Here is a 25463-nt window from a genome sequence, read left to right on the forward strand (position 1 = left end):
CGACCTGGCCTCTGGGGGGGGGGGGGGTAGGGGGGGGGGGGGGGGGGGGCGGCGAGGGTGTGTGTGTGAGAGGGTGAGAGTGTGTGTGAGAGTGTGTGTGTGACTGTGTGAGAGGTGTGTGAGGAGTATGGGTGGGTGTTGAAGGACGTGAGGGTGTGTGAGAGAGCGCGTGTGTGAGAGACGGAGTGTGTGAGAGGAGGCACGGGAGAGGTGGGAGACAACACACGCACCAAGAGATGAAGAGGGCCCGCCTGCGTGATACGGGCACTGTTGTTTTCAGGCAAACGCAAATTCTGAAGGATCTCACTTGGAAGCCCACGCTGAGTTCACGCAGTGTGATGAGTGATGTGCACAACCTGGGAAAGGGAAGGGACGCAGGTGCCCACAGGAGTCTGCCTGCTCAAGCAGCCGGGGACCTCAGCGCCTCCTTGCAAAGCTGGCCTCTCAGAGCCCAGTGTGGCTTGGGCCAGAGAAGAGGGCTGGCTGCCATTTATTCGCCACCCAAACAACCAAGAGAGAAAAGCAGGTAACTAGATTTCTTTCCCTCTGGATTTTGATTTTAGCAGAAAGAGACAAACCACAAACGACCGAACAATGATCTGGCATTGATTCACAGGGACAACTGGGTCACCTGGGCCTTCGTAGTCTCCAGGTACAGCATCCCTTCCTGTCGGGGCCACCACATGGGGTTCAAGGACACCTATGGTACTTAGTCCTCTACTTAGAGCACCAAAAGGATGCCAGGTGCCAAGTACATGCGTGGTGTTCTAATTCTTTAACCTGAGTTGCTCTGTGGCTGATCCACCTACGTGGTGACATCAGAGCAAGTAGTGAGCTCCCCCAGCACTGGACCGGCTGGGTTCAAGTCAACGTTCTTCATTCCCCAGGGCACATTCAACACAACTGTACTCGCTCCACCACTGTGCACACTCAGCGCCTGCCCTGGGCAAGAGGCTCTCTGACCCAGTGAATATGTTTGGCTAGAAATGCCCTAAAGTTAACTTTGTAAAAGGGGGAGAAAGATATTCATGGTAGGAAAATAAAATTCACGGTTTTGTTTCTTTCAAAAAAATAAAGTCTTCTTACCTAATGACAAGTACTACAAAAGTCAATGCAGTCAAAAATTTTAACCTGAGATCTGAAAAAGAAATTAAATACCCCGTTAAACCACATTGGAAGTAAATTCCATTTTCAGCTCAGAGACCTTAAAAATAAAAACAAAAATAAACAAAGCCTCCTGAACAAAACCCCTCCTCTGTCTGGACTTTAAGCCTGTGTGTACCTGAAGCCCAGAAGAAATGCTATCCCACCTCCCAGAGAGACCATGGCCATTATTATTTGGTTGTGACGGATTGAAGGAAAGGATCCTATGAGATCAGGTGAGTTGCCCGGATTCAGGACCAGGAAAACCACAATGGCCACCTCCTCTATACAGGTATGATTCTGGAAGGATCCAGGCAGCTCCAAAGCCACAATGGCACCCAGGGCCCCAGGTGGCTTCTACCCCACAGGCCTCCCTTCAGTGCTGGCCTAAGGCACTGTCCAAAAGGCTCACAGTTACCCACTCAGCCCTGATACCAGACCTCCCCAGGGACCAAAGGCACTGGTCTCTAGCCTGAGGGAATGCGATGGGTCCCCATCCAGGTCAGGCCTCCTGCTGGGTGGACTCCTCCCACCCACTCCTCCCACCATGTGCGGTCAACTCCTGGCTCACCTTGCCCTGGGCAATTTGTGATGTGGCACTTACCTACATAAGGCATGTGACGTAGCTCGGAACAGGCCCGCACTATCAAGAACAAAAGGTATAAAATATACACAGCTGCCACCACCATGAAGAAAATTTTCATTCCCTAGAACGACACAAGATGGGCAATCGAATAAGAACAGGGGCTCAGTGCTGCTCCTCTTTCCAATACCACCACAAGCAGGAAAACCAAACATTTTTAAAAGGAGCCTAGAATCCTGAAGGTCACTCCGTAACACAGAACAAGGATGTGTTCCCACCACTGTGACTTCCTTATCCAGACCCAGCCTCTCACCCTATCTGTGAGCACGGGTGGCTCACCTGGGTGGGCATCCCCAGCCCTCGTTCATCAGATGAGCGAGAATCCAAGCTCCTTCCATGACACATGGAAAGCTCCTAGCACAGGGCCTGGGACGTAGCAGGTGCTCAATACACCAGTGCTGGGTCTTCAGCTTTTTTCAGCTTCCTAGAAGTCTCTGGTTTCCAGTGTTTTCTCTAGTAACAGACGTAGGTCACCGATTGAGAAGGGGACAGGTGACAGCTGCCTTGCTCAAGTCCTTCTAAGTGCTGGCCATGTGCTTTGAATTCCTGGTCAATTCAACCCACACAACAACTCTTTAAGACTGCAGCATTGCCCCCTTTTACAGAGGGAAACAGGCTGGGATGCTGCCCCCAGGACACAGGTTTTACCCCGAAGGCCATCCAGGGAGCTGGGCACACTGGCCCAGGTCCTGGCCCCAAGTGACCTCAGGCAAGACCTTTCACCGCCCTCAGTTTCCTCATATGAAAAATGAGGGGACTGGACCAGACAAAAGCTCCAATAACAGATTAGCATGAATTTATATTATTTCATCTAAATCTGGGGAATTATGCTTAACCTACAGCCCAGTATGTGATCCATCACTGGGGTCTGTAGAATCTTCATAAGAATGTGTCAAAGCCGCTCCTCCCTGTCCCTTCCTTTAGTGCCCTGCCCTCAGGGAGAAAAGGCTTCTCTGAAGCCCAGCCCCTCATACACAGGGCCTCAAGCCTTCCTAGGGTGCGGGTGCCCTTCCCGAGCGGGTGCCCTGACTCAGGTCTCCTGCATGGCCTCCTCCCCCTGTGGCCCCATACAAGTCTGGAACAATTTCTCCCTTCCCTGGCCCAGAATGCCTCCCCTACTCTCCACTCCAGGTGCAGCCCCTCCCCACAAAAAACTTATTAAAGCATTATAAGGCTAAATAAAAGACAAAGAAAAAGGACAAAACACAAATAACTTGTAACTTGGGCCCACTGTATGTAAGGATACAGCTGTCAGGACACTGCACACTTGTCAATACTGGTCTACTTATTTCTAAGCTTTTTCTCCCTCACAAGGTCACACATTCTTTGAGAGCAAGAATCATGGCATGCTGCTCAAAAGGCATTCATTGACTGACCTTCAAAACTCCTCAAACTTCTAAATAATGGAATGGAAAGGCTACTGGCACTTCCCTGCTGAAATTCGATTAAGAATCAGGGCTTATTCTGTTTGCTATGACATGTGTAGTCTCAACACGCATTATACATCTTTCAAGATACCATCATTCACTAAACCTCCCTCTTTCTCAGAGGCCATTCCCATAAAGAGCCACAGATTTTATCACTTCACAGGAAGCTCTGCAAAGCATCAGAGAAATGCTGGCTGTCACCAAGCTCAGAGTTCAACTCTGTGCCTCTGGGATTGCCCTGCTGGAAACATCCCTCCTAGACTCCTCCCAGGGCTCCCTCTGGGGCGGGGGGGGGGGGGGGGGCGGGGGCAGCCCCCCGCCGCCCCCCCCGGGGGCCCCCCCCCCCCCCCCCCGCCTCCCACCAGCCCTACGCACATCCATACCCGGGCTAAGCAGCCAGCTGCGTGTGACAGGGGCTGCCTGTTTATCTGAGGGATGCAGATAAACCTAGAGACTCAAGGGAAAGCCGCACTCAGGGCTGACTGCCATTTGTGAACCTCTGTGTAAAATAAAAACATAGGACCCCTTGTTCGAAAGTATAAAGAATTCTGGGTTGGCAAGAGCAGAGCATCACCCAGGGTGCTGGGCCCTGTGACTGCCCGGGTTGCACGCCTACAGAGCCAGCCTGGCCACATCATTCATTAGCTGGAAACCTTCCTCTATTTTAGAGAATTAAACAAACAAAAATGTCTTCTTAATTGTTCTACAATGCTCTTAAATCTGACACCTCTTCTGTGCCTCAACCATATACCAAGCAATGGAAGCAACAACTTTGTTTTTAAAAGCTTATTTTTTATACTATTCAAATACCTTTTTCCAAATTTTGCACCCATGAACCTTCTGCATTCTCCCCCAAAGTGCCAGCCAATGAGCTCATGTCCCTAACACAATTTAAGTTACGAAGTTCAGTAATTTTGAAAAACGGCATTTAAAAAAAACACCAGGCATCATTAATAATTCTTACCTGAAAATTTCCTGTGTCAACTCGATATTGGTACATTGGATCGTGTAATTCATTAACTCTGAAAATACAATATTATAAAAAATATCATAGATTAATAACTAGTACTTTCCATTTTATACTTTCACTTGGCTTTTTAAGAAACTTATTAACATAAACTCCTTGCTAACCAACAGTAAAAGATTTTTAAAAATAATCCTAAATTTATAAGAAACCCCAAATTTCACAATGAAAATGCATCTGGTGCTACTAAACTTAATTGTTTTCCCATAGTCATCAGTACTATGAGGCTGCAGTATTTTTCATTTCAAAGAAATCCCTATACTATTTCTCTTGCAAGGTCAAAAACTGTTTTCAGGCACCTTTTCAATGGCATTCACGGGCACTGGGAATAGTTGAGTACACAAAGAAAGTTATAAAAGTAAATACCAACTTCCATGCAACTCATTTTTTTTAAGTGTTTACTTATGTTTGAGAGCGAGAGTGTGCACAAGTAGGGAAGGGGGCAGAGAGATAGGGACGGAGGATCCAAAGCTGGCTCTGCACTGAGAGCAGAGAGCCTGATGTGGGCTCAAACTCATGAAATGTAAGATCGTGACCTCAGCTGAAGTCGGACGCTTAACCGACAGAGTCCCCTAGGCACCCCACCATGCAACTCATTTTAAAATGAAACTAGGTAGCTGAGGTGGCAGGCAGGGACGGGGAAGGGAGACGAGGTGGGCTGAGTGCTGTCATGGGCCATGAAGTCAGACGTGCCAAGTGCCAAAATCATACCCGTGAAATGGAACTCATGTCTATAGAAAATCCTACTTGGATGCATCAGGCTGTGCCCACATCAGGCTTCTACAGTGGTCCCAGTTTACAGGACAAAACTACTAATATCAACAAGCCTTGGGAGCTGGTGCAGGGATGGGAGTTTACAGATGTACGCCCACGGAGAAACTAAAGCTTCTGGCGGGCAGGGATGAGCCAGGACCCCTGAGCGTCATTCCTAAAGACAATGTCTTTGCCACTTTGAAGGGCAAGCTAAAATGACACATACTTTTTCATTTTCCAAACTAGACTATAAGGACTGTGTTACCTGACGTGACATTCAAGCAAAAATGAATCCTCAGTTCAAATCACACTATCCAGTCTTGATACCCTGGTGACAGATTCCTTTCCAGATGAGTTCACAAAATATAGTGAGACTGTGGATCTTTCCACCTTTGTCAAATGCTTCTCATGCCTGAAGTTTCACACATAACAAAATTACTCACGTCTGCCATATTCCTAGTGTAACAGAAGCCAACCACAATAGTCCAACAATGAAGAATTTAGGTAAATAGAAAGTCAAACACTTCCTTTCTCCCTAAAAATCAAAAAAAGTAAGAAATAAGTTAGTAATTCTACCAAACCATTAGCGTCTAGCAGACCATACTAGATCATAGGTAAAAGCATTTCCACATAGCACGCAAGCTTCTGCTGACTGAGGCTGAAGACAGATTCTCAAGGAGAAGTTTACCTCAAGGACTATTGCCAGAGTCTGGACTGGCAGCGCTGAGGGCTGGTGCTCACCTGGACCCGTATCCCATGGTACACGCACAACCAGAAGAGCAGCAAGGCACACAGGAACACAGACTGAAAGAGATCGTCCAGCATGCCTGGAAACCAGCTGTTCACCAGAAAGGAGAGGGGGAAGAACGGATCTGGAATGCAACAGGCAGAAAGGCCTGATGAAGGCAGGCTCACCCCACCCCGCACGGGGCTTCCGGTCCCCTCCGTGAGGGCGGAACTCACAATCACCTTCTCCTCAGGCAGAGCCAAAGGGAGGTAGTAAACTAAAGGCTGTTTTGTTTTTCAAAAAACCTGAAAGCCATTGAACAGATTGCTCCAGTGATCATTACAGAGTGCCGTCTGCTCCCGCCATCCGCTCCTCCCCACAGGCCTGGGAATCCCAGTGCCGCGGCTCTGGAAGCAAATGCTTTCTGAAGCAGGGGAAGAGGAACAGACGGCAGTGTTTGCCGCCTTCAGCCAAGTTCCAAGACGGCTGTGTCTGTAGCCCTTCCAGGTTTTAACTACCAAAGCGATCACTTATTTGTGAAAGCAGCCAGGCATCTGCCACATCCCCGTGCAACAGCGCTCATGCACTCTGGGGGATGCTGCTACCTGTTCCTTCAGAGGCTCCCACGCTCTTCTAGAGATTCTGGGGCCAGACTCTCTCTAGGACACCTTCCAGCTTTAAGCCTTAGAGCTGAAAGCTCCAAAATAAAAACGGGCACCTACCATTGTAAAGCAGCAGCAGAGGCAAAAGAATGGACATCCACTTCTGCTCCATCCCCCAGTCTCTCATGGAAAACTTCCGGAGGGAATGGGCAAACAGGCACTGCAGACCAAATCAGGCACTTGAGTTACTGTTTTTGCGTATACTTTGCTTAGTATCGTGGTAAGCCGTCCCAAATTGATGGTCAGCCAAACCTCGAAGTTGACCCCTTGTTGCACTGCCTGCTGAGACCATCAGTGCCAACGGAGAGGAGATGGTGAATGTCTGCCAAGGGGCCATGGGTAAGATGGCCACAAGCTGTTCTCGTAGTGGCAGGCGGGGACAGAGAATATATACCGGCCATAACCCCTCTGCAAAAGGGAAGAGCACCCACCCTCCCCCTTCCCGGACAGGCTACTTCTATAAGGCCGGCCCCACAGAGCCACACAGAGGACCTCCCTGGGGACAGGCCACACACTCCCAGCCATGCGACATCTGAGGATGACTATAGCTTGTAAGGAGGGCACTGGGGGGTCCCCGAACAAAAACCAAGAGAATGAGGCTAATAACTATGGTCACTAGATGTGTATGTTTTCAAACACATCCCTGAAGAAGGTGTACTGATTGAGCCGTAGAAGTTTCTTTCAAGTACTTTAACACATTACACTATCTGTATAAAAAGACCTGGAGTTTTTTGTTTTGTGTTTCTGTAATCTACATATGCCAATGATTTTCTGAGCAATCTGGGCTTCCTGGGCCAATGGGCCATTTCTCCTGGTCTGTTAGGCTCAGGCTCATGTCTCTGGTTTATGAACATAGTGCCCTGGGTGCCAGCTCTTTGGGCCCCAGAGTGTGGCAGCAGCAACTCAGACATTAGAGATGCTTCAAGAAACAGCAAAGATTTCTGCTGACCAAATATAAATGGCACTTCTCCACTTTCCTTTAGTAGTTCACTTGGGGAGCCCAGAGCATGGCCGGGAACGCAATGCAATCCCCAGCTCTCTGCATATTCTATTATACTCCAGAGGCCATGTCCCACCCTCCATCCACACCCAGGTCCCATGTCACCACCATCTGGCACTTTTCTCACGTGCCTACCCCCCACGAGCCTATGTCCTGCTGTGTACCGTCAGATTGTAAAGCACCAAGTGATCCCTGGGTGGCGACTGGAGTGGCCACCACCGCAAAGACTCAACAGATCTCTATAATGTCACACCCTCTGCATCAGCAAGCGGCAAGCAGCTGATGGGCAGAACACCACCCTTTGGATGGCACTAAGTACCAAGGCACACCCCCTCCTCCTCCAGTTTTAAATTCTCATCAGCACCGATGGGGCCTTTGTGGGGAACGCTTGTGCTTTAAGGGTAAGCATTTTCCCCAAAGTCACAGGGTGCTTGTGGATGCTGAACTCAGACCGCAAATGAGACAGAAGCTTGCACTTCCAAACCCACTCATCTGAGGCCTGCCTCCTGAAAACGCCCAAAGACTGAAAGGTCTCATACGATTTCCCACATGTAAAAACCAAAGAATGTCCCTGCTGTATCTGCCTACATGCAAAGAAGATGATTCAAACAAGTTAGGTTAAATGGCACACAGGTTAAATGACATGGTCTTTGCATTCTGATGAGCATTTACTTAAATGTCAGCAATCTGTAATCACTATTACATGGAAGTTCTTCCGTCGTTCTTTTTGCCCTGCAGCATCCTAGCAGACATACAGAATATTTGGTAATATCAGGTTGGCCCATTGGATGGAGCGTCTCAGAGTTCAGATAAATCTCCTGTGTGGGTCATATGTCCGTAATCATCATTCATAAAGTAACTCTGCCCTTGTTAGGATCCTGACGTGGTCTGTCGGGCAAACAGGACTTACAGTGACAATGAAGGTAAGCACCACAAAGACGAATCGGAACCAAATTTCCAGTTGGGAAAATGCAGGGTCATAAGTCTTCCACTAAAATGCAAAGTAGGAAAATAATTTGAAAAGATATATGCATCTAAAAGGAAGTACACCAGATTATTAATAATAGTTCTGTCTTGATATGAGGCTTTAACTTTAAATGTTCTCTTTCCTTATACTTTCTCATGTGTTCTAAAATTTTAACAGTACATTTTTATGTTAAAGAGCACAGACTTAAGAAAATCTTAATTATCAAACATTGAAAATAGTTTTAAATGGTTTGCACTAATGATAAATCTGGCAGACAAATCATTCTGTAATCACAAGAGCATTTTGCTTTTAAACCTGATATTAAAAATTAACACTGTCAATCCCTTTATTAGAAAAAGCTACGCTTTCCATGAAAAGAAACAGATTCTTAAAAGATGTGAAAATGTGAGTAGGTAGGATGTTCTAAAAAAAATAAGTGAAACATACAAATATGAATCTGAAACCAAAAGCACAATGGAACTACAGGTGTCAGCTCTCATGCTGAGTACATTCACCCCTATCAAGTGTACACCTCACACAGCTGAGGATGCAGGCAGCACATGCCAATGGCAGGCAGAAGGCAGCCCTTCCAACCTCAGTCACCAGCCAGATTTACCACCAGACCCCAGGGCACTGCACTGGGCCAATGAGCCCTAGTGTGTTAATGCATGGAATTCAAATCATCTGAGCAATTAAAAAAAAATCTACTTCAGAACAGAGTTACAGACACGACATTTACCTTGCTTACCTGACACATTTACAATACACACATACACACACAGGTAAGTAAACACACACACAACCTAAAACCCTGGACAGATGTAATGAAGGACAATAATCTCTGGCTGATAAGAGCAGTACACCCTCCAGCTGCCCCAAGCCATGGCAGGGAGGGAGCCCAAGCAGAGCATCACGAACACACCTGCTGGGAGTCCAGGGAGACAATCCACCGGCTGCGATTCAAAGGACAGAGTACAGAGAGGAGACCTGTAAGAGAGAGACCTGGATACCTGCCAAAGACTGTCCTTGTGACATCTCCACCTGAACACTGATCAGGGCATGAGTGTGAGTAAACCACCTACCGCTGGAAGAAAAAAATCTCTGAAATGGATCACTGGCACTCACAGAGGGCCAGTAATAGTGCCTGCTCTCACAGACAGAAAAAAACACACAAAGGGGCACAAATGCTCCCACCCCAGTGGTGAGGAAAAAAGTACCCTTAGATTTCATGCTGCTTTGGCCCTATTTAGTGAAGTTTAAAAGACCTAAAAAAAAAAAAACAAAAACAAAAAAAACAATCCATTTCCAAGTAACTTGACAACATCCCAGAACAAAGCTCAAGGATTATTTATAAGAATACAAAATCTAACATCAATAATGTCTGGCATTAAATAAAAAATACCACACATGTAACACTGTGTCAATTATACTCAAAAAAAGAAAGGAAAAAGAAAAATACTAAACATGTAAAAAAACAAGAAAAATGGAACCATAACGAGGAAAAAACTAATCAATCAAAATTGCCCCAGGTATCACAGATGATATAGAATTAGCAGATAAGGACAGTGAGAAGCTGGAGGAAAGTATGAACATGTGAGGGAGAAACCTGGAAATGGAACAAGAGCAGAATAGACATTGCAGAGATGAGAGAATGTGGAGACATGACAAGAGAAGTGATTTTAAATGAACTGGAGCAAAAAATAAACAGAACACCAGTAAGTACGAGATGACTTCAAATGGCCTAATAGATGTATATTTGAATTTCTCAGGGGGGTGGTAAACAAGAGGACGAAACAAAATATGTGAAGAAGTAATGAGCAAAACTTTTCCAAATTTAATGAAAACTATGAAATCACAAATCCAAGAACTCAATGAACCCTAAGTAAGAAAAACATGAAGAAAAGTACACCAAGGAACACCAAAATCAAATTGTTTAAATCAGTAAAAGAGAAACATCTTAAAAGCGGGGGTAGAGGGGGAGGAGAGGAGCACCAGCACAGGGTCAAAGATACGGACAGCATATTTCTTGCCAGAAAAACATAAGCTAGAAGACATTCTCAAAGTGCTGGAGATTAAAATCGCAATGCAATACCACTATACACCTATTAGAATGGCCAAAATTAAAAACACAACCATACCAAGTATTGATGAGGATATGATGCAACTGGAGCATTCTCATACACAGCTGGCAGAATGTAAAACAATATAACCACTTTGGAAAAAGTCTGTCAGTTTCTTAAACAAACATACCCCTACCATATGACCCAGCCACTCTGATCCTAGGAATTCATCCAAGAGAAATGAAAGCACACGTCCATACAGAGATTTATACACTGATGTTCACAGCAGCTTTATTTATAAGAGAGCCGTAAACTGGAGACAATCTAAGTGTCCATTAGTGAGTGAATGGATGAAGAAATTCTGCTGTGTCCACATACCAGAATATTACCCAGCAACAAAAAGGAATGAACTGATACACCCAACATCATCAATTAATCTCAAAATAATTATGCTGGATGAAAAGTAAGATTGTGTTTATATAAAATTCTAAAAAAATACAAATGAATCTGTAAGGAAAACAGATCAGTGGTGGCCAGGGGACAGAAGGTAAGAGGAGGAAGAGACATGAGGGAACTTTTAGGAAGTGAGGGGGTATGCATATTATCTAGATTATGGTGACTTTTTCCCAGGTATGTATGTATGTTAAAAGGGATCCAATCTGGGGCGCCTGGGTGGCTAGGTCGGTTAGGCGTCCGACTTCAGCTGAGGTCATGATCTCGCGGTCCGTGAGTTTGAGCCCCGCGTCGGGCTCTGGGCTGATGGCTCGGAGCCTGGAGCCTGCTTCCGATTCTGTGTCTCCCTCTCTCTCTGCCCCTCCCCCGTTCATGCTCTGTCTCTCTCTGTCTCAAAAATAACTAAGAACATTTAAAAAAAATTTTTTTTAAAAGGGATCAAATCTTATATTTTAAATATGTGCACTAGCCTGTATGTCAATTATGCTTCAGTAAAGCCATCAAACAAAAACCAACAATTAACAATCAATGTTAATGAGAAAGTAGCAATTATGAGCACTGATGGGGGTATCAATGGGAACAGAATATTCAAATAGAAAAAAGTACAATACGTATCTTAGCTGAAAAAACAGATTTAAGACATAATCAAGAAGAGAAAGAAAAAGTGTTAACATTAGGCAAAAAGTCACAAAATACGTTTAAAGTTAACAATGAAGAAAGTAAGTTTTTCACCTTCAGGAGACTGTAACTCTTCAGAAAGGAAATAACTATGGACCCCCACTGAAGGAGGGAAATTCTGTTTTAAAGATTGTCAGAACAATATAAAACTCACTCACTTTCAAAATTAACACTAGAAAACAATGTCCCGAGCACTGGGTTGACAGCTGGTGCACGGTGGACACTCAAAACTGTACTGCACTCAATCCAGTCTTCCTTTGCTCCTGCTGTACCTTTCCCTGTCCTTCCCGATCCAGGGAAACCATGTTCACATAGCATTTATCTCTGGGAGGATGCCTTCACTAGCAGCAGCTGAGTTCCTCGGAGACCCGACCAGCCTCACGGCTCAGTCTGGCATTCACTTGTGCCAAGGGCTTGAAAAGTCTTTCTTTTCCTTCAAGTGAGCCCAAGAAGAATGCAGGAAGTTCAGAGAACATGGCCCTGGCCCCTCCACCTCAAACAATGGATCCAGTGATGCCAGGCCCACTGGGATTCTGTCAATCAGTTGGCCAGTGCCTGTGCCAGTGCCATGATTAGGACCACAGCCACTGCATGGACCTCATTCTATGGAATTAGGGAGTTTTGTCTTTGTGTTTTCTTTTAAGTGTGAATATGTATATTTGAGATTAAAAAGGAAATAAGTAAAAGAAAACAAACAGAAAACACTCAGGCTCTAGACATTTACTGTGAAATCTTCAGAGCCATCAATCCATTCACTGGCATGTGTGGTAAGGGCCTTTGGCCTTCACAAAGCCGCCTTTGTCCTTTCAGAGATTGGGCTCACCCTGCAATACCACAAACTGACTTTGGAACAAGTATCCATTTTATGCCCTAGGCCACTTCTCCCTAAGCAGAATCTAGAGAGTTTTGGTCCAGTTTCTCCATTCATCCATTCAACATTTGTTGAGCACCTATTCTGACTACATGCAAGCAAATATGATGTCAAATATGGTGCAGACAGGAAACACTAACAAACAAAATCAGAAAAATGCCTCCAGGAGCTAATGTTCTGGCAGAGAACATATACTCTATGATAACCTTCAAGCCCTTTGACTAGGAAAGCCACAGGAACACACAGGGGTGGGGGCACATTGGGGTACAGGCTGCTCAGGTAGGTGGTATTCCCAGAAACCTAATGGAACTGGTTCACAGCCCATTTGGTTTCAAGCCCACTTGAAAACCAATATAAAAGATTATACACAGAAATATCTGGAGGGGAAGAACTTTTGTAATGTCCTATTAGAACAACATATCAAGAGTGATCCAAGAATCCAGTCAGTGCTTATCAAAGTGCTGCCTGCTGCCAGACCTCTCAATTCACATGAAAACTGGAGGGCGTCCACTGGATGGAAAACTGAAGGACTTGGGAACATTAGCTGTTGTTCTCATCTCATCTACCAGTGAAAGGCTGTGGCTTAGGAAGAAAAAGAAGGAAATGCGAACAGCTGGCTGCAGTGTCGCTCAAGAATCAACCAGAAGGTATTTAATTAGAGGGGAAAATGCCCAGCTTAGCCCTGAAGACACAGGGAGCTGATGTGATGCGGGTGGAGGTGTTCACAAAGCTCAGGAGAAAATGACAGGCAAGTGAGTAAAAGCAATCTGCACCATGTCTAAAGTCTACACTCCACTGCATCTGCAGAGCATGGCCAATAGAACAAACCTTTTAAAAAAAACACCAGAGATAAGCGCCATCTCCCACATACCTTAAGGCCTGCAGGGTGGTCTTGACTTGAACATGGTAATGGGATGTGGGCAAGAGGTACTCAGAAGAACAGCTGATAGAAGAAGCAGAGATGGAAGGACGGCCACTCTACTTCAAGCAGATATGAATGTAAGTGGAAATCAATGAACCAGATGTTCACGGAGTATGGGAATGAAAACGAAAGGAGCGAAATCAAGCTTCTCAAAGTAAGGGTACATAGCCTCAACAACCACACCAGATGGAAGATAAAAACCCACACAGCAGGCAAGACAGGAAAAGGGCATCAACCATCTAGGTGTCTGCTTAAGGACAGACGTCTTCTGCCAAAAACGTAGCATGTGAATACTTGGGGCCTGCCCTCGTGACGATTCTCTCTCCCAGTAGGTTGGAGTAGCAACCAGGGTAATTTTCACCCTGAACACGACTTCTATCAATGAGAAAGAACTGGGGAAGCCCAGGGGAAGATGCCCACATGGACCTGCAGCTCTTGGGGAAGAGCCACAGCCACCACCCCACACAGGGAGAACACAGAACTCAAGTCTCCAAATGCCAAAGGTTTCCTAGAAAACACCAAACAACAGGAATAGAATAATACATCAAATTCTGTCAAAGAAGCAAGGACAGTCTAAAGAATGCGGTTAAACAGGCACCAACCTGCTGAGCTCTGATTTTTAATCACATATCTTGTTAAGTTTTTACTGAAAGGTAACATATCTATGAAAACCTGTATGCATACCCTAAGTGTACAACTCAATGAACTGTCACAAATGGAACACACCAGTGTGGACAGCATTCCGATCAAGAAACAGCATCACGGCACCCCCAGAAGTCCCTCCCCATATGCCCCCTTCAAGTCACTAACCTACCCGAGTAACACTAATCCTGATTTAACAGCACAGATTCATTTGCCTGTTCATATAACTTATATAAATGGAATCATACACTGTGTGCTATTGTGTTCATCATCATGCTTGTGAAAGTCATCCCTAAGGCTGCACGTAGCTGTAACCACTCCTCCTCACAGCCATACATACTCCGTTACAGGAAAGGACGTGCCACTATGAGCATTCCTTTTATTAATGGGTACAGTTTGGAGCTATTAAGAACCATGTTGCTAAGACGTGAACAATGAAATGCATGTCTTCTGGTTGATGTTTGTGCATTTCTGGTGTATCAGTTTACACTTCCACTAGTGGAGCACAGGAGCTCTGGCTGCTAGGCGGCCTGGCCAGCGTTGGCATCTTTTTGACTTTGTTATGTTAGCCATTCGGTGCATGTATGATAGCATCACTGACATACTTTTTAAATGTATTTCATTTGTTACACTTTGTTTACTTCTGAGAAGGAAATGAAGTCAGCTTATAATAAAAAGACAGATTAGACAGGAGCAAGTTTTAAAGTTTTTTAAATGGCAAAACTGTAAAGAAAGAGGGCAAATAATCACACCAGAAACCTGTATCAGGATATTAGTAATTGTCACAATTCAGCATAAAACTGGTATTTCTGAAATTTCCAGCAGCTAATAGCAAAAGTGACATGTGACAAGCTATATACCTTTCAGTCTCTAGTAAAAGGAGTTTATAACAAATGGTCAAAAGGAATCCTATATGGAGGTTTAGATCAGTGTTCACAACATAATGGATATTTTTCAACAGCAGTTTTATAAAGATACAGAAGTACTTTGGGTAAGGTTCTCTGATTTCTCAATTCATCTCTGTATGAGGTTTAGACATAACAGTAAATTGTGATTTACTGAGGTAGCTCTTCAATAACTAAGCTTCTTAGAATGAATTGCCAGAGGGTATCTTGGACTTCCTCTTTTAAATATCAGTTGTCTCAGGAGCCTTTAAAAAAAAATAATTTTCACTTCTGATTATAAAGGTAGTAAAAAGCTCATTATTAACACACACACACACACACACACACACACACAGACACACACACAGGGGCACCTGGGTGGCTCAGCTGATAAAGCATCCAACTTTAGCTCAGGTCACGATCTCAAGGTTCAGGAATTTGAGCCCCACATCGGGCTCCGTGCTAATGGCTTGGAGCCTGGAGCCTGCTTTGAATTCTGTGTCTCCCTCTCTCTCTCTGCCCCACCCTCCCCCCCTTTCTCTCTCTCTCAGAGATAAATAAACATATTTTAAAAAAAGAAAAGAAGAAATCAAACAGTAAACCCACCACCCAAAGATAGCTTTCTAGAGTTTTCTATAATAAAAAATATTAATCAATACTTTTAATTCATACACTTTTTCTTTTCCTTTTTTAAATCAATAGCAGTTTGTGGTATTTAATATATTTTGTAACTAGTTCATTATTTTAACAGCTACAGAAAAACTAATCTATTTATTTAACCAGAACTCTACTGAAATACAGATTACCCACAACTTCCTGCTATGAAAAACAGAAATCTTTGTACATTTCTAATTATTTCCTTAGAATAAATTCACAGAAGTAGAATTACTAGGTCAAAAAAGAACATGCACATAAAGGCTTTGCTACACCACCAAACTGCCCCCAACACTGAAATCAATTTACACCATTAAACTGTACGAGAGAATGTATGCCCTTGCATCTCACTGACCTTAGATGTTATTTTTCTTGTGGGTATTTTCACCACTTTCCAGGTTAAAATAAGACCTTTCTAGGGGCACATGGGTGGCTCAGTTGGTTAGGCATCCGACTTCAGCTCAGGTCATGATTTCAGTTTGTGAGTTTGAGCCCCATGTCAGGCTCTGTGATAACAGCTCAGAGCCTGTAGCCTGCTTCAAGTTCTGTGTCTCCCTCTCTCTCTGCCCCTCCCATGCTCTCTCTCTCTCTCTCTCTCTCTCTCTCTCAAAAATAAACAAACATTCAAAAAATTTAAAAAAAAAAAGACATTTCTTTCTGAATTCTCTGACCCTTGGGTTTATAAGCAAGGATAAAAACCAAAGTCCGCCGGCCATCTGAATTTCTTAATTTGTGAAGTGCTATGGTGTTATCCTTCAATTCAACCCAGATATATTTATTTCAAGCTTAACTGTTTCCAGGCACACTGTTGGGTACTGGGAATACAGAAATGTACAAAAATGTAGAAAAATCTTAGGTGACATCCCTCACAAATCCCAAGGGTCTTATGTATTAGCATTCTGGACTTCCTGAAGAGCGCCACCCAAAACAAAGCTCTGCCTATTGGCATTCAAGGTGAGCTGTTCTGACAGCAACTTCCTCATTGACTCCCCCAGTGAGATCACATCACCTGTCTTCTTTAGCAACAGTGGAATGACATGTACCAAGTTTATCTGAGATGTGTATCAAATTATTTGGGAAGAAGTCCCAGAGAAAATAAAATAGATACAAAAGATGAAAGGAGAGAACCTCAATCAAAAACAAACAAGAGTCCAAACCCATGTAACAGGGTCAGGGTGAACTAAGCCTGGGGGAGAGCTGCTGAGAACTTTGGTAAAGGCCTTCAGGGGGTGATGCTCCTATAAAGACGAAAAGGAGAGGTCCCCTGTCTAAGAAACATGGTGCTCTTTGTTTTCTGCATTCTTGATTCCAGGTAATTCTGAAAGAGCAAAGTCTAAAGCACAGATGATTAGCACAAGACAGGATCAGCAAGGCTGAGCTTGGGGCATCTGTCTCAGACCCTGTGAACTTGAGGACACGGGCAGAATGCTGGCCAGACTTTCTGAGGACAAAGCTCTAGGAAATCTTCATACGACAAAGAACAGAATGCAGATTCAAACTCAAAAGATCAGGAGAGGCTAGACCAAGAAGTCAAAGCTGCTGAAAAGAAATTCAAGAGCAAAGTGTTAAGGTCTGAGCAGAGTCTAAGAATTGTTACAAACCAACCAAAGAAGCAGAGAATGAAAAAGGCCAGACTCAACAGCAGTTACGGTGGAAAAAGTCCAAGGAGTCCTTACCAGCAGGCAGCACACAAGCCGACAGGTGAGGAGGCTGCCAGAGGAGCCAGCTGTCTGGTTCCAGCAGCACCTGGAGGGCCACCTACTCCTTCTGCTTGACAAGCAGCCGTCCCCTCGGCCAGGCTGACACGGGCAGCCACAGAAAGGAAACCCAGGAGCCCGAGAGGCACAGAAGCCACCCCGAGGGCCATGTCAAGGAAGAACCTCAGAGGGACCGAGACAACGTTTTTAAATATCTGCAAAGCTATCACATAGGTACAGAATAAAAGTCACTTCGGGGTAGTCTGGAGACAGAAACTGAAAAAATAAGTAATATGAACGTTAACAGGTGCCATTTGTTGAGCGCCTGTGATGAACAGGCACGATGAATGATTCCGAGCCTGGCTGACCTCCAGAGGCCCCCCGGGAAAATGGGGACCGCAGGCACCAGTACAGAGGTGGGGCGGGTGAGGCCGTGCATGTCAAGACCGCAGAAGAGGGCCTACACGTCAAACCTCTCAGGAGACGGTGCCCGTCAGTCCACATAAAAACCCTCACATGAACGTTCACAGCAGCATTATTCATAAAAGCCCCAAATGGAAATATCCCAAATGCCCATCAAGCAATGAGCAGACACACAAAATGCACTCCACCCACACAGTGAACCATCACGCAGCAGAGAGAGAATGAAGTGCCGACGTCCTCAAGAGCACAGATGAACTCTTGAAAGTACTATGCTTCAGGAGAGAAGTCAGTCACAAAAGACCACACATGGTAAGAATCCAGTCACATGAAATGTCCCCAACAGGCTAATCCACAGAGACAGAAAGAAGGTGAGTGACTTCTCAGTCCCTCAGGGACGGGGGAGGGAGGAATGGGGAGTGGCTGCCCCCAGGCTGCTTCTAGGGGATGTGAGGTCTGGCTCAATAAAAGGCTGCTTTTCAAAAGGAACCCATTACCACCTTCATCTGATCCACAGGCTTTGTGAGGCAGCTAGTTTACAGATAAGAAACAGAGGAAACAGAATCTGCTCACGGTGCCAGGATCTAAACCAGCTCAAAGCCATACTCCCGGTCACTGTGCTGGTTATACCATGGAACAAACGAACGGAAGGAACAAAGAGGTTGATTTCAGTGGGGCACAAGACTGGGAAATCTAACCCTGCAAGCTGCACACCGGGTGGGCCCTGTGAGAGCAGTGCCCGAGCCTCACCACAGGTCCCAGCGGAGCCCGAGGGCAGACCACAAGCAAGTTGAAGGGGGTCCCACCTGTTCGGCTACCAGGACGGTGCACCTGACAACCTCTTCCTGACCTTCCAACTGGAAGGCTACTCTCTATTCTCTCTGTTCTGAATCTCAGAACACCACAAAGGCTTTCTAATTTCATGTTGTTCCTTTAAGCTATTCTTGGTTCCGTATATTTAAGAAATTATGGTTTCTCTATAGTTTTTAAAAACTGTGCGTGTCTGCCCTTGTCCCAAATAACAGGATTTCAAAGCTGACATTTATTTCAATCATTTGGCAGAAGGCTGGGAACTAAACAAGCCACGGAGACACTGAGGGCAGCTGGCATACTTACTGTAAAGTTCATTTCCTTGATGGCTAGCTTCAGGTGTTCGAATCCCACAGTCACGGTATACTGAGTGTAATTCAAGTAGCCGAGGTGAGCCACAATAATTTCTGCACACTTCTGCAAAGACACAAGGAAGAGTTGTGTTTTTAAAGCAAGCAAGGTCGGCTCCCCCAGCAATTGACCCATGAAGTAACACATGGCAACGACACAGGAGCACAATGAACCACCTCCAGGGAACTTGCCAGAGCCCAGAAAAATTCAGACATCAGCCAAAAACAATTCTTAGAAAGAAAGAACCAAATGGGTATTTTTGGAAACAAACAAACAATATATGGTTTATAATCATTAGAATCTTTCTACTTTGGATGATTCAGAACAGTGTCACCCGCATAAAAAAGGTAACTACACAATGCAAACCTGACGTTCACACAAATACAATAGGGTGGGGTGGGGGGGTGGTGTAAGCCAAGACACAACAAATCAGACCCCCCCCCCCCACTCTCCTCCCTGCTCACTTCCACAGCTGCTGCACAATATACAGAGTGGACTGCATGCCTCCTCGCCCCAATGCCTGGTCCTTCCTACGCAGAGCCCCTGTAGTCTCTGTTAGGAGGTCAGGCCCACACCTAAGACAAAGGCTGTGGGAACAATGGCTAGTGTGATCACACAGGTGTGTGTGCTCATCTGTCGGCCAAGAGCCCCCCCGTCTTCTGTCTTGTACAACTAGGAACCAGCTCCCCTCTATTCACTGGGGGTGGTGGAGCCCTCACTCCGGATGGGGATGTGTACTCGGTGGCCAGGCAGGCAGTGACGTTGGCACAGCCACGCCGCCTGGCACACCCCATCAGAAGTTCTCTCCGTGTCTGACAGCCCAGTCTCTGGGTGGCACCTGTGACAGCTGTGGCTTTGAACAGGGCAGTCACCCCTACCACTGATCAGAGACTCCCCGAGCTAGGAATGTCTGAGGTCAGGGTAGGAAAACAGATCTCGGTGTTCTTAAGAAGCCTTCAAAAGATACGAGGACAATCTGAAGGCAGGGGTGCTGACCTCAGGGCCGGGGAAGAAATCAGAAGAAGGTGGTGTGCATGCCTTGCCTGGTCTCAGCAAACCCAAATCCACCTTTTGTTCCTCAGAGTCGGGTCACAGAAGGACGCATGGAGAGAGGGGCAGCTAAATCCTGGGCGTGATCAGGAATGGAGAGGATCGCACTCGTGAAGGTATTCATGTCGCCCAGGTGACCACTTCTTACAAATCTGGACTTTCAGGGGACGTTTACGTTAACAACACAGTTATACCTCCGGCTGTACATATCTTCAGGTTTAAAAAAGCTATAGTGAGCCCACCTGACGATCTGGGAGGGCGGGGTGGGGGTCTGAGTTCAAGCTGTGGTTCGAGCACCGATTACGATGTGCTTGTGCAATCACTTGATGAGAGCACAGCAGCCTGTCACCCGCCCGGTGCGGACCACTTGCTACCTGAGGCAGACAGCGTTTTCTCTTCACATCAAGACAAAGGCAGCGTAAAGGGTGGTTGATATCTCTACAACATAAAAAATCCCATCTTTTTTTTAAGTCAGGGCAATGCTCCTGGGAGAGCTAGGGTGGGACCTGCACAGACAGAACAGAAGAGAGAAGTCCCCAAGGCGACACAGCATAAACTGAAGTAGGGCCACCGACAGGAGAGGGGAGACACCGCGGCGAGGCACAAAGGGCCACTGTCAAGGTGCACAGTGTGGCGGGCAGTGCCACAGCAGTGCAGGCAAGCAGCCTCGCAGGCGGCCTGGCACTATACAAGGTGCCCGAGTCTTCCTAGTTGGCCTGAGACCTTCCCCAGTTTCAAAGGGAAAGTCCCCCATCCTGGGAACTCCTCAGTCCTCGCAAACCAGAAAGATTAGTCACACCAGCCTTAGGACGAAGTCATTGACCACCTGCTCGGTGCGAGAAAGAGCAAGGCCAGCTGAGGGCGGACTCCAGCCTGCCCGGGGGGTGGAGGCAGGGCCGCGGCCTGAGCAGAGGTCCTTTCAGACCCCGCATCCATCATCCCTCCCATGTACTGGTGAAGCTAACACAGCACCTACTGGACACAGACACGGCAGGTGCAGGGCCCCCACGGGCACCGACACGCAGGCGCTCACATATGATATTCGACTTGATCCTCGCCACTTTATGAGGATGGTCAGGGAAGGCGTAACCCCACCCTGCAGTCAAGGAGAACACGTTACAGGCCGGCCCAGCCCTGCTCCCGTGGGTGATTACAGAGGAGGCAGAACGAGGGTCTGGTCACTTGTGTTTCCGGAGCAGCACCTGCCAGGCCCATGAGGCCGACCCAGCGGGCGGAGCTGCCACGCGGTCCCAGGGAGCAGGCCCTGGCAGGGAGGAACCATAGATGCGGGCCAGGAAACCACAGACGGGGGCCAGCCATCCAACAGGAGCCCTGCCATCTGAATCCTTTCCTGCCAGGACAAACAGTCCTGCTCTTCACTCTTCTCAACTGGGCGGTACGTGGTTGCTAAGGATACACGCTGCACAATAACAAACCACGAGCTGAAATCCTGGCCCCCCGTCACTAGTGTCACCTCAGGCAAGTACGCTGACCTTGCAGAGCCTCAGTTTCTTACATAATTTGGGGCTCTGGTAACAGTGCCTGCTCCGTGGGCCTGCTCTGGGGACTCAATGAAACCTGACTGCATGGAAAGCCAGGCATGAGGCCTGTCGGGGAAACCACTTTCCTAACCCTACACTCCAACGCATTCTCTTTTCTGATGTTCCCCATGTTCTCCAGGCCACCTGCTGAGTCCTAGGGAGCTTCCCAGCTCTACACAGAGGGGTTCTGGCTCTGATTCTTGGGATTCCAACAGAATATAGTGCCAACAAATAATCGAGGGTGAGGGTTCCTTTCCCACTTTGGACTGCCAGGTTTCCTAACCCATAACCACACAGTACGTCCGAAAGGAGACACTCAAGCAAGCAGGCTGCTCTTCCTAAGGGGCCTGGGCCTCAGCCCCCACAGGTGGATCAGGGTGTTCATCACAGGGCTGACGCCCGAGACCCCGGCAATTCGGAATGACCACGAACAACGTCAGACTTCAGAGACGACAAGCAGCCTGTAAAGAGTCACCTGTAGACACCAGGCATCATATGTGGGTTCACGTATCATGTGTACATGTGTGTAAGTTTGTAAGAATTTCTAAGGGTATCGATGTATAAAGTTAGGTGCGTTTTCCACACCACCATTGGTATAACTCAATGCTTTCACTTCAGAGAGCACATATGTAATAGTGCAGCAGTGATGCACTAATAGTGATGAATAATCACTGACCAATCAAATGCACTCACCCCCGCACAGGTGAGGGTCCTTGTCCGATTGTGAACTTTGTTATGAATGAACATAGTGGTTCCATCTTGAGCTACACCATCAACTTTAACAGTCATGAGAAAGCTTGTCTGAATAGACGTTTCTACAAAAGAAAGAAAGTCAGCGTCAGAGACCATGTCAGGCACATCACACTTGCAAAGGTAAGAGCCCAGGAGGGTCCTTTGACCACCTCAGCCTTGGCACATTTGAAAACCTCACACTTGTCAGCGAAGTAAAACCTTTCCATTAGGTTCTACTTCCAACCCATTGTCCAGGAGCCTATGTGAAAACCTTCATTCCAGATCCATCATTTTTGGTTCACAAAAGGGCAAGTATTTGATGGCTAATGAAATTTTATTTTTTATTTCCCCACATAAATGTTTAACTTCACTTTACACCACAATAAAGTTAGATTTATTTTTCTGTTTATATAATTTATTATTTTGTCTTTATGTCCACTGTTAAAAAATCAAGGAACAAAAAATACTAATCCTGGGGCACCTGGGTGGCTCAGTTGGTTAAGCATCTGACTTTGGCTCAAGTCATGATCTCATGGTTCTGTGCTGACAGCTCAGAGCCTGGAGTCTACTTCAGATTCTGTGTCTCCCTGTCTCGGCCCCTTCCCTGCTCATGCTCGCTCGCTCACTCTCTCTCTCTCAAAAATAAACATTAAAAAGAAATAAAACACTTATAATTCCATCGCCAAGAGATAACCATAATTAACATGTTGTGTCCATCCTTCCAGACCATTTTCTAGACATAAAAATACACAGTGATGCCAAATTTATTTTTGTTTTTTAAAATGTTATAAAAACTGGGGCGCCTGGGTGGTGCAGTCGGTTAAGCGTCCGACTTCAACCAGGTCACGATCTCACGGTCCGTGAGTTCGAGCCCCGCGTCGGGCTCTGGGCTGATGGCTCAGAGCCTGGAGACTGTTTCTGATTCTGTGTCTCCCTCTCTCTCTGCCCCTCGCCCGTTCATGCTCTGTCTCTCTCTGTCCCAAAAAAGAAATAAACGTTGAAAAAAAAAAAATTAAAAAAAAAAATGTTATAAAAACTGCAGCGCCTGGGTGCCTCAGCCGGTTAAGCTTCTGACTTTTCGGCTCAGGTCATGATCTCATGGTTTCGTGAGTTCCAGCTCCACGTCAGGCTCTGTGCTGACAGTGTAGACCCTGCTTGGGATTCTCTGTCTCCCTCTCTCTCTGCCCCTCCCCCACTTGCGCTCTCTCAAAATATATAAACTTTAAAAAAATAATGAAATGTTATAAAAAAGGATTAAGGTTTTTGTAATACACATTTTTTTTCATTTAATTTACTGTGGTCATGGGGTTATCTTTTCAAATTCTTTCTCAACCAAATTCTTTCTCGCCTGATCACAGAACATGGAAAATAACGTGGGTGGTCATTTCTTTGGTTCCCCCTGAATGGTATGTAACTAGTGCCACTCTAGATGAACAGAGCCGATGCGTTATAAACTGTGGATGCTGGGGCACAGTCGGTTAAGCGGCCGACTTCGGCTCAGGTCATGATCTCGCGGTCCGTGAGCTCGAGCCCCGCGTCGGGCTCTGTGCTCACAGCTCAGAGCCTGGAGCCTGTTTCAGATTCTGTGTCTCCCTCTCTCTGACCCTCCCCCGTTCATGCTCTGTCTCTCTGTCTCAAAAATAAATAAACATTAAAAAAAAAAAAAATTAAAAAAAAAAAACAAACCGTGGGTGCTGCAGGGCAGGGCTTCTCAGCCTCAGCAGTACTGATATATTTTTTTTTTTTTTTTATATATGAAATTTATTGTCAAATTGGTTTACTGATATTTTGAGGCCAGACAATCCTTCGTCATGGGACAGCCCCGTGCACTACAGGCTGTTTAGAAGCACCCCTGGCCTCCTCCCTCTAGATACTGGTAACATCCCTCCTTCCCAGTGGTGACAACCAAAATGTCACAATGTTCCTAGACACTGCCAAGTTTCCCTCAGGGCATCAGAACTTAATTCTCTCCCAGAACCCCAAGGCAAAAGCCTGCTGTAGCACCACCTACGCTTTGCAGCCACTTAGCTAAGCTGATCGCTGATCGGTGCTCCCTGAGAGCTGACCAATGCTGACTTACTTCTAACTTACTCTGGAAGACACTGGCAGACTTTTGAGGGGCTTTCAATTTGTTGTCATTATAAAGAATAATGACCATCCTTGTGATTCGGGGCGCCTGGGTGGCGCAGTCGGTTAAGCGTCCGACTTCAGCCAGGTCACGATCTCGCGGTCTGGGAGTTCGAGCCCCGCGTCAGGCTCTGGGCTGATGGCTCAGAGCCTGGAGCCTGTTTCCGATTCTGTGTCTCCCTCTCTCTCTGCCCCTCCCCCGTTCATGCTCTGTCTCTCTCTGTCCCAAAAATAATAAATAAACGTTGGAAAAAAAAAATTTTTTTTAAAAAAAAAAGAATAATGACCATCCTTGTGATCCACCTCTGAGAACTTGTTCAAAGATTCTAAAGCTCCCTCCATCTTTCAAATATGGTGCTTTGTACAAAGAAAAATCATTCCAAAATGCCAGACTTCATACCTTTTGATTGATCCAACTCAACAACACATGTCAGCCACAGTTGCTGATTATATGTAGACAGTGGATTTGAAAGTATTTGAATTGGCTTCAGCTAAGGCAAAAAGAAAAAAAAAAGTTAAGGAATCCATATGACCTTTTCATTCAGTCTGTCTTAATATACAAAAATTTACATTTAGCAAAAAAGGTTGGAGTGTTAGCTCTGAAACAGAAACGTGCAGCTTTCATTTAGACAATACAGGGAAATTCTGCCTCCAGAAAAAGAAAGGACTTTCTACTGCAGTCACCTCTGTCTTGCAAACACCTCTAAGCAGGCGATTTCCACCACCTGCAGCCTTGGGATCACATTCCTACTTAAATACCAAAAGGCCATCTTGGAGGAAAAAATTAAAAGTACATATAATGAGATGTGTTGTTAAGATAATAAAGGACATCAAAGACGTATTTCCGTATTCACAGGAATCATTCCCCAGTAGCAGTGTGCCAGACCTGTTGCTGGGTGAGGTTGGTTGTCTTCAGCTTTTGCGAAGTCTTAACACCCCTGGAGAGAAAAATTAGAGGGGACCAGGTTGCCAATAATACTTCTGCCAATGACACTTTCAGCAGTGTCTGCTGAAAACCACAATACTGGCTTCTGGCAGCCTGGGATACAGAGAACACTGTGTAAGTGTTTGAAAACCACCCAGGGTTCCAAAGAAACACATTATTAGAATGTGTAGTCTCTGCATGTAAATATATCATTTCTGTGTTTTAGCCCCGCGGAAACTCCCTGTGCCCGAAGGCGTGCCCGAAGCCACCGAGGCAATGATGCCTACCGGCGGGTGGTCT

The 25463-nt window shown here is 46.0% G+C and overlaps 1 protein-coding gene and 1 long non-coding RNA gene across 4 annotated transcripts in view; one reads left to right on the forward strand and one right to left on the reverse strand.

Moving 5' to 3' along the window:
• The window catches only part of LOC121013247 (uncharacterized), a 1341-nt gene extending 234 nt beyond the window's left edge, over positions 1-1107 (forward strand). The window contains exon 2 of the long non-coding RNA XR_005782598.1: positions 564-1107. This is a non-coding gene — a long non-coding RNA (uncharacterized LOC121013247). The remainder of the gene's footprint in view (positions 1-563) is intronic.
• Positions 1-25463, reverse strand: part of TMEM181 (transmembrane protein 181) — a 75948-nt gene that overhangs the window by 7649 nt on the left and 42836 nt on the right. For all 3 annotated transcript variants that reach the window (XM_040448746.1, XM_040448748.1, XM_040448747.1), the window contains exons 4-13: positions 24639-24729; positions 22073-22194; positions 18744-18854; positions 8290-8370; positions 6440-6539; positions 5732-5862; positions 5434-5525; positions 4178-4235; positions 1748-1850; positions 1087-1138 (exon numbers count right to left, since the gene is read on the reverse strand). In XM_040448746.1, coding sequence (XP_040304680.1) covers positions 1087-1138; positions 1748-1850; positions 4178-4235; positions 5434-5525; positions 5732-5862; positions 6440-6539; positions 8290-8370; positions 18744-18854; positions 22073-22194; positions 24639-24729 — 941 coding nt within the window. The remainder of the gene's footprint in view (positions 1-1086; positions 1139-1747; positions 1851-4177; positions 4236-5433; positions 5526-5731; positions 5863-6439; positions 6540-8289; positions 8371-18743; positions 18855-22072; positions 22195-24638; positions 24730-25463) is intronic.

The sequence above is a fragment of the Herpailurus yagouaroundi genome, unplaced genomic scaffold, assembly GCF_014898765.1.
Source record: "Herpailurus yagouaroundi ecotype Mexico unplaced genomic scaffold, PumYag 198, whole genome shotgun sequence".
NCBI classification, from domain to species: Eukaryota; Metazoa; Chordata; class Mammalia; order Carnivora; family Felidae; genus Herpailurus; species Herpailurus yagouaroundi.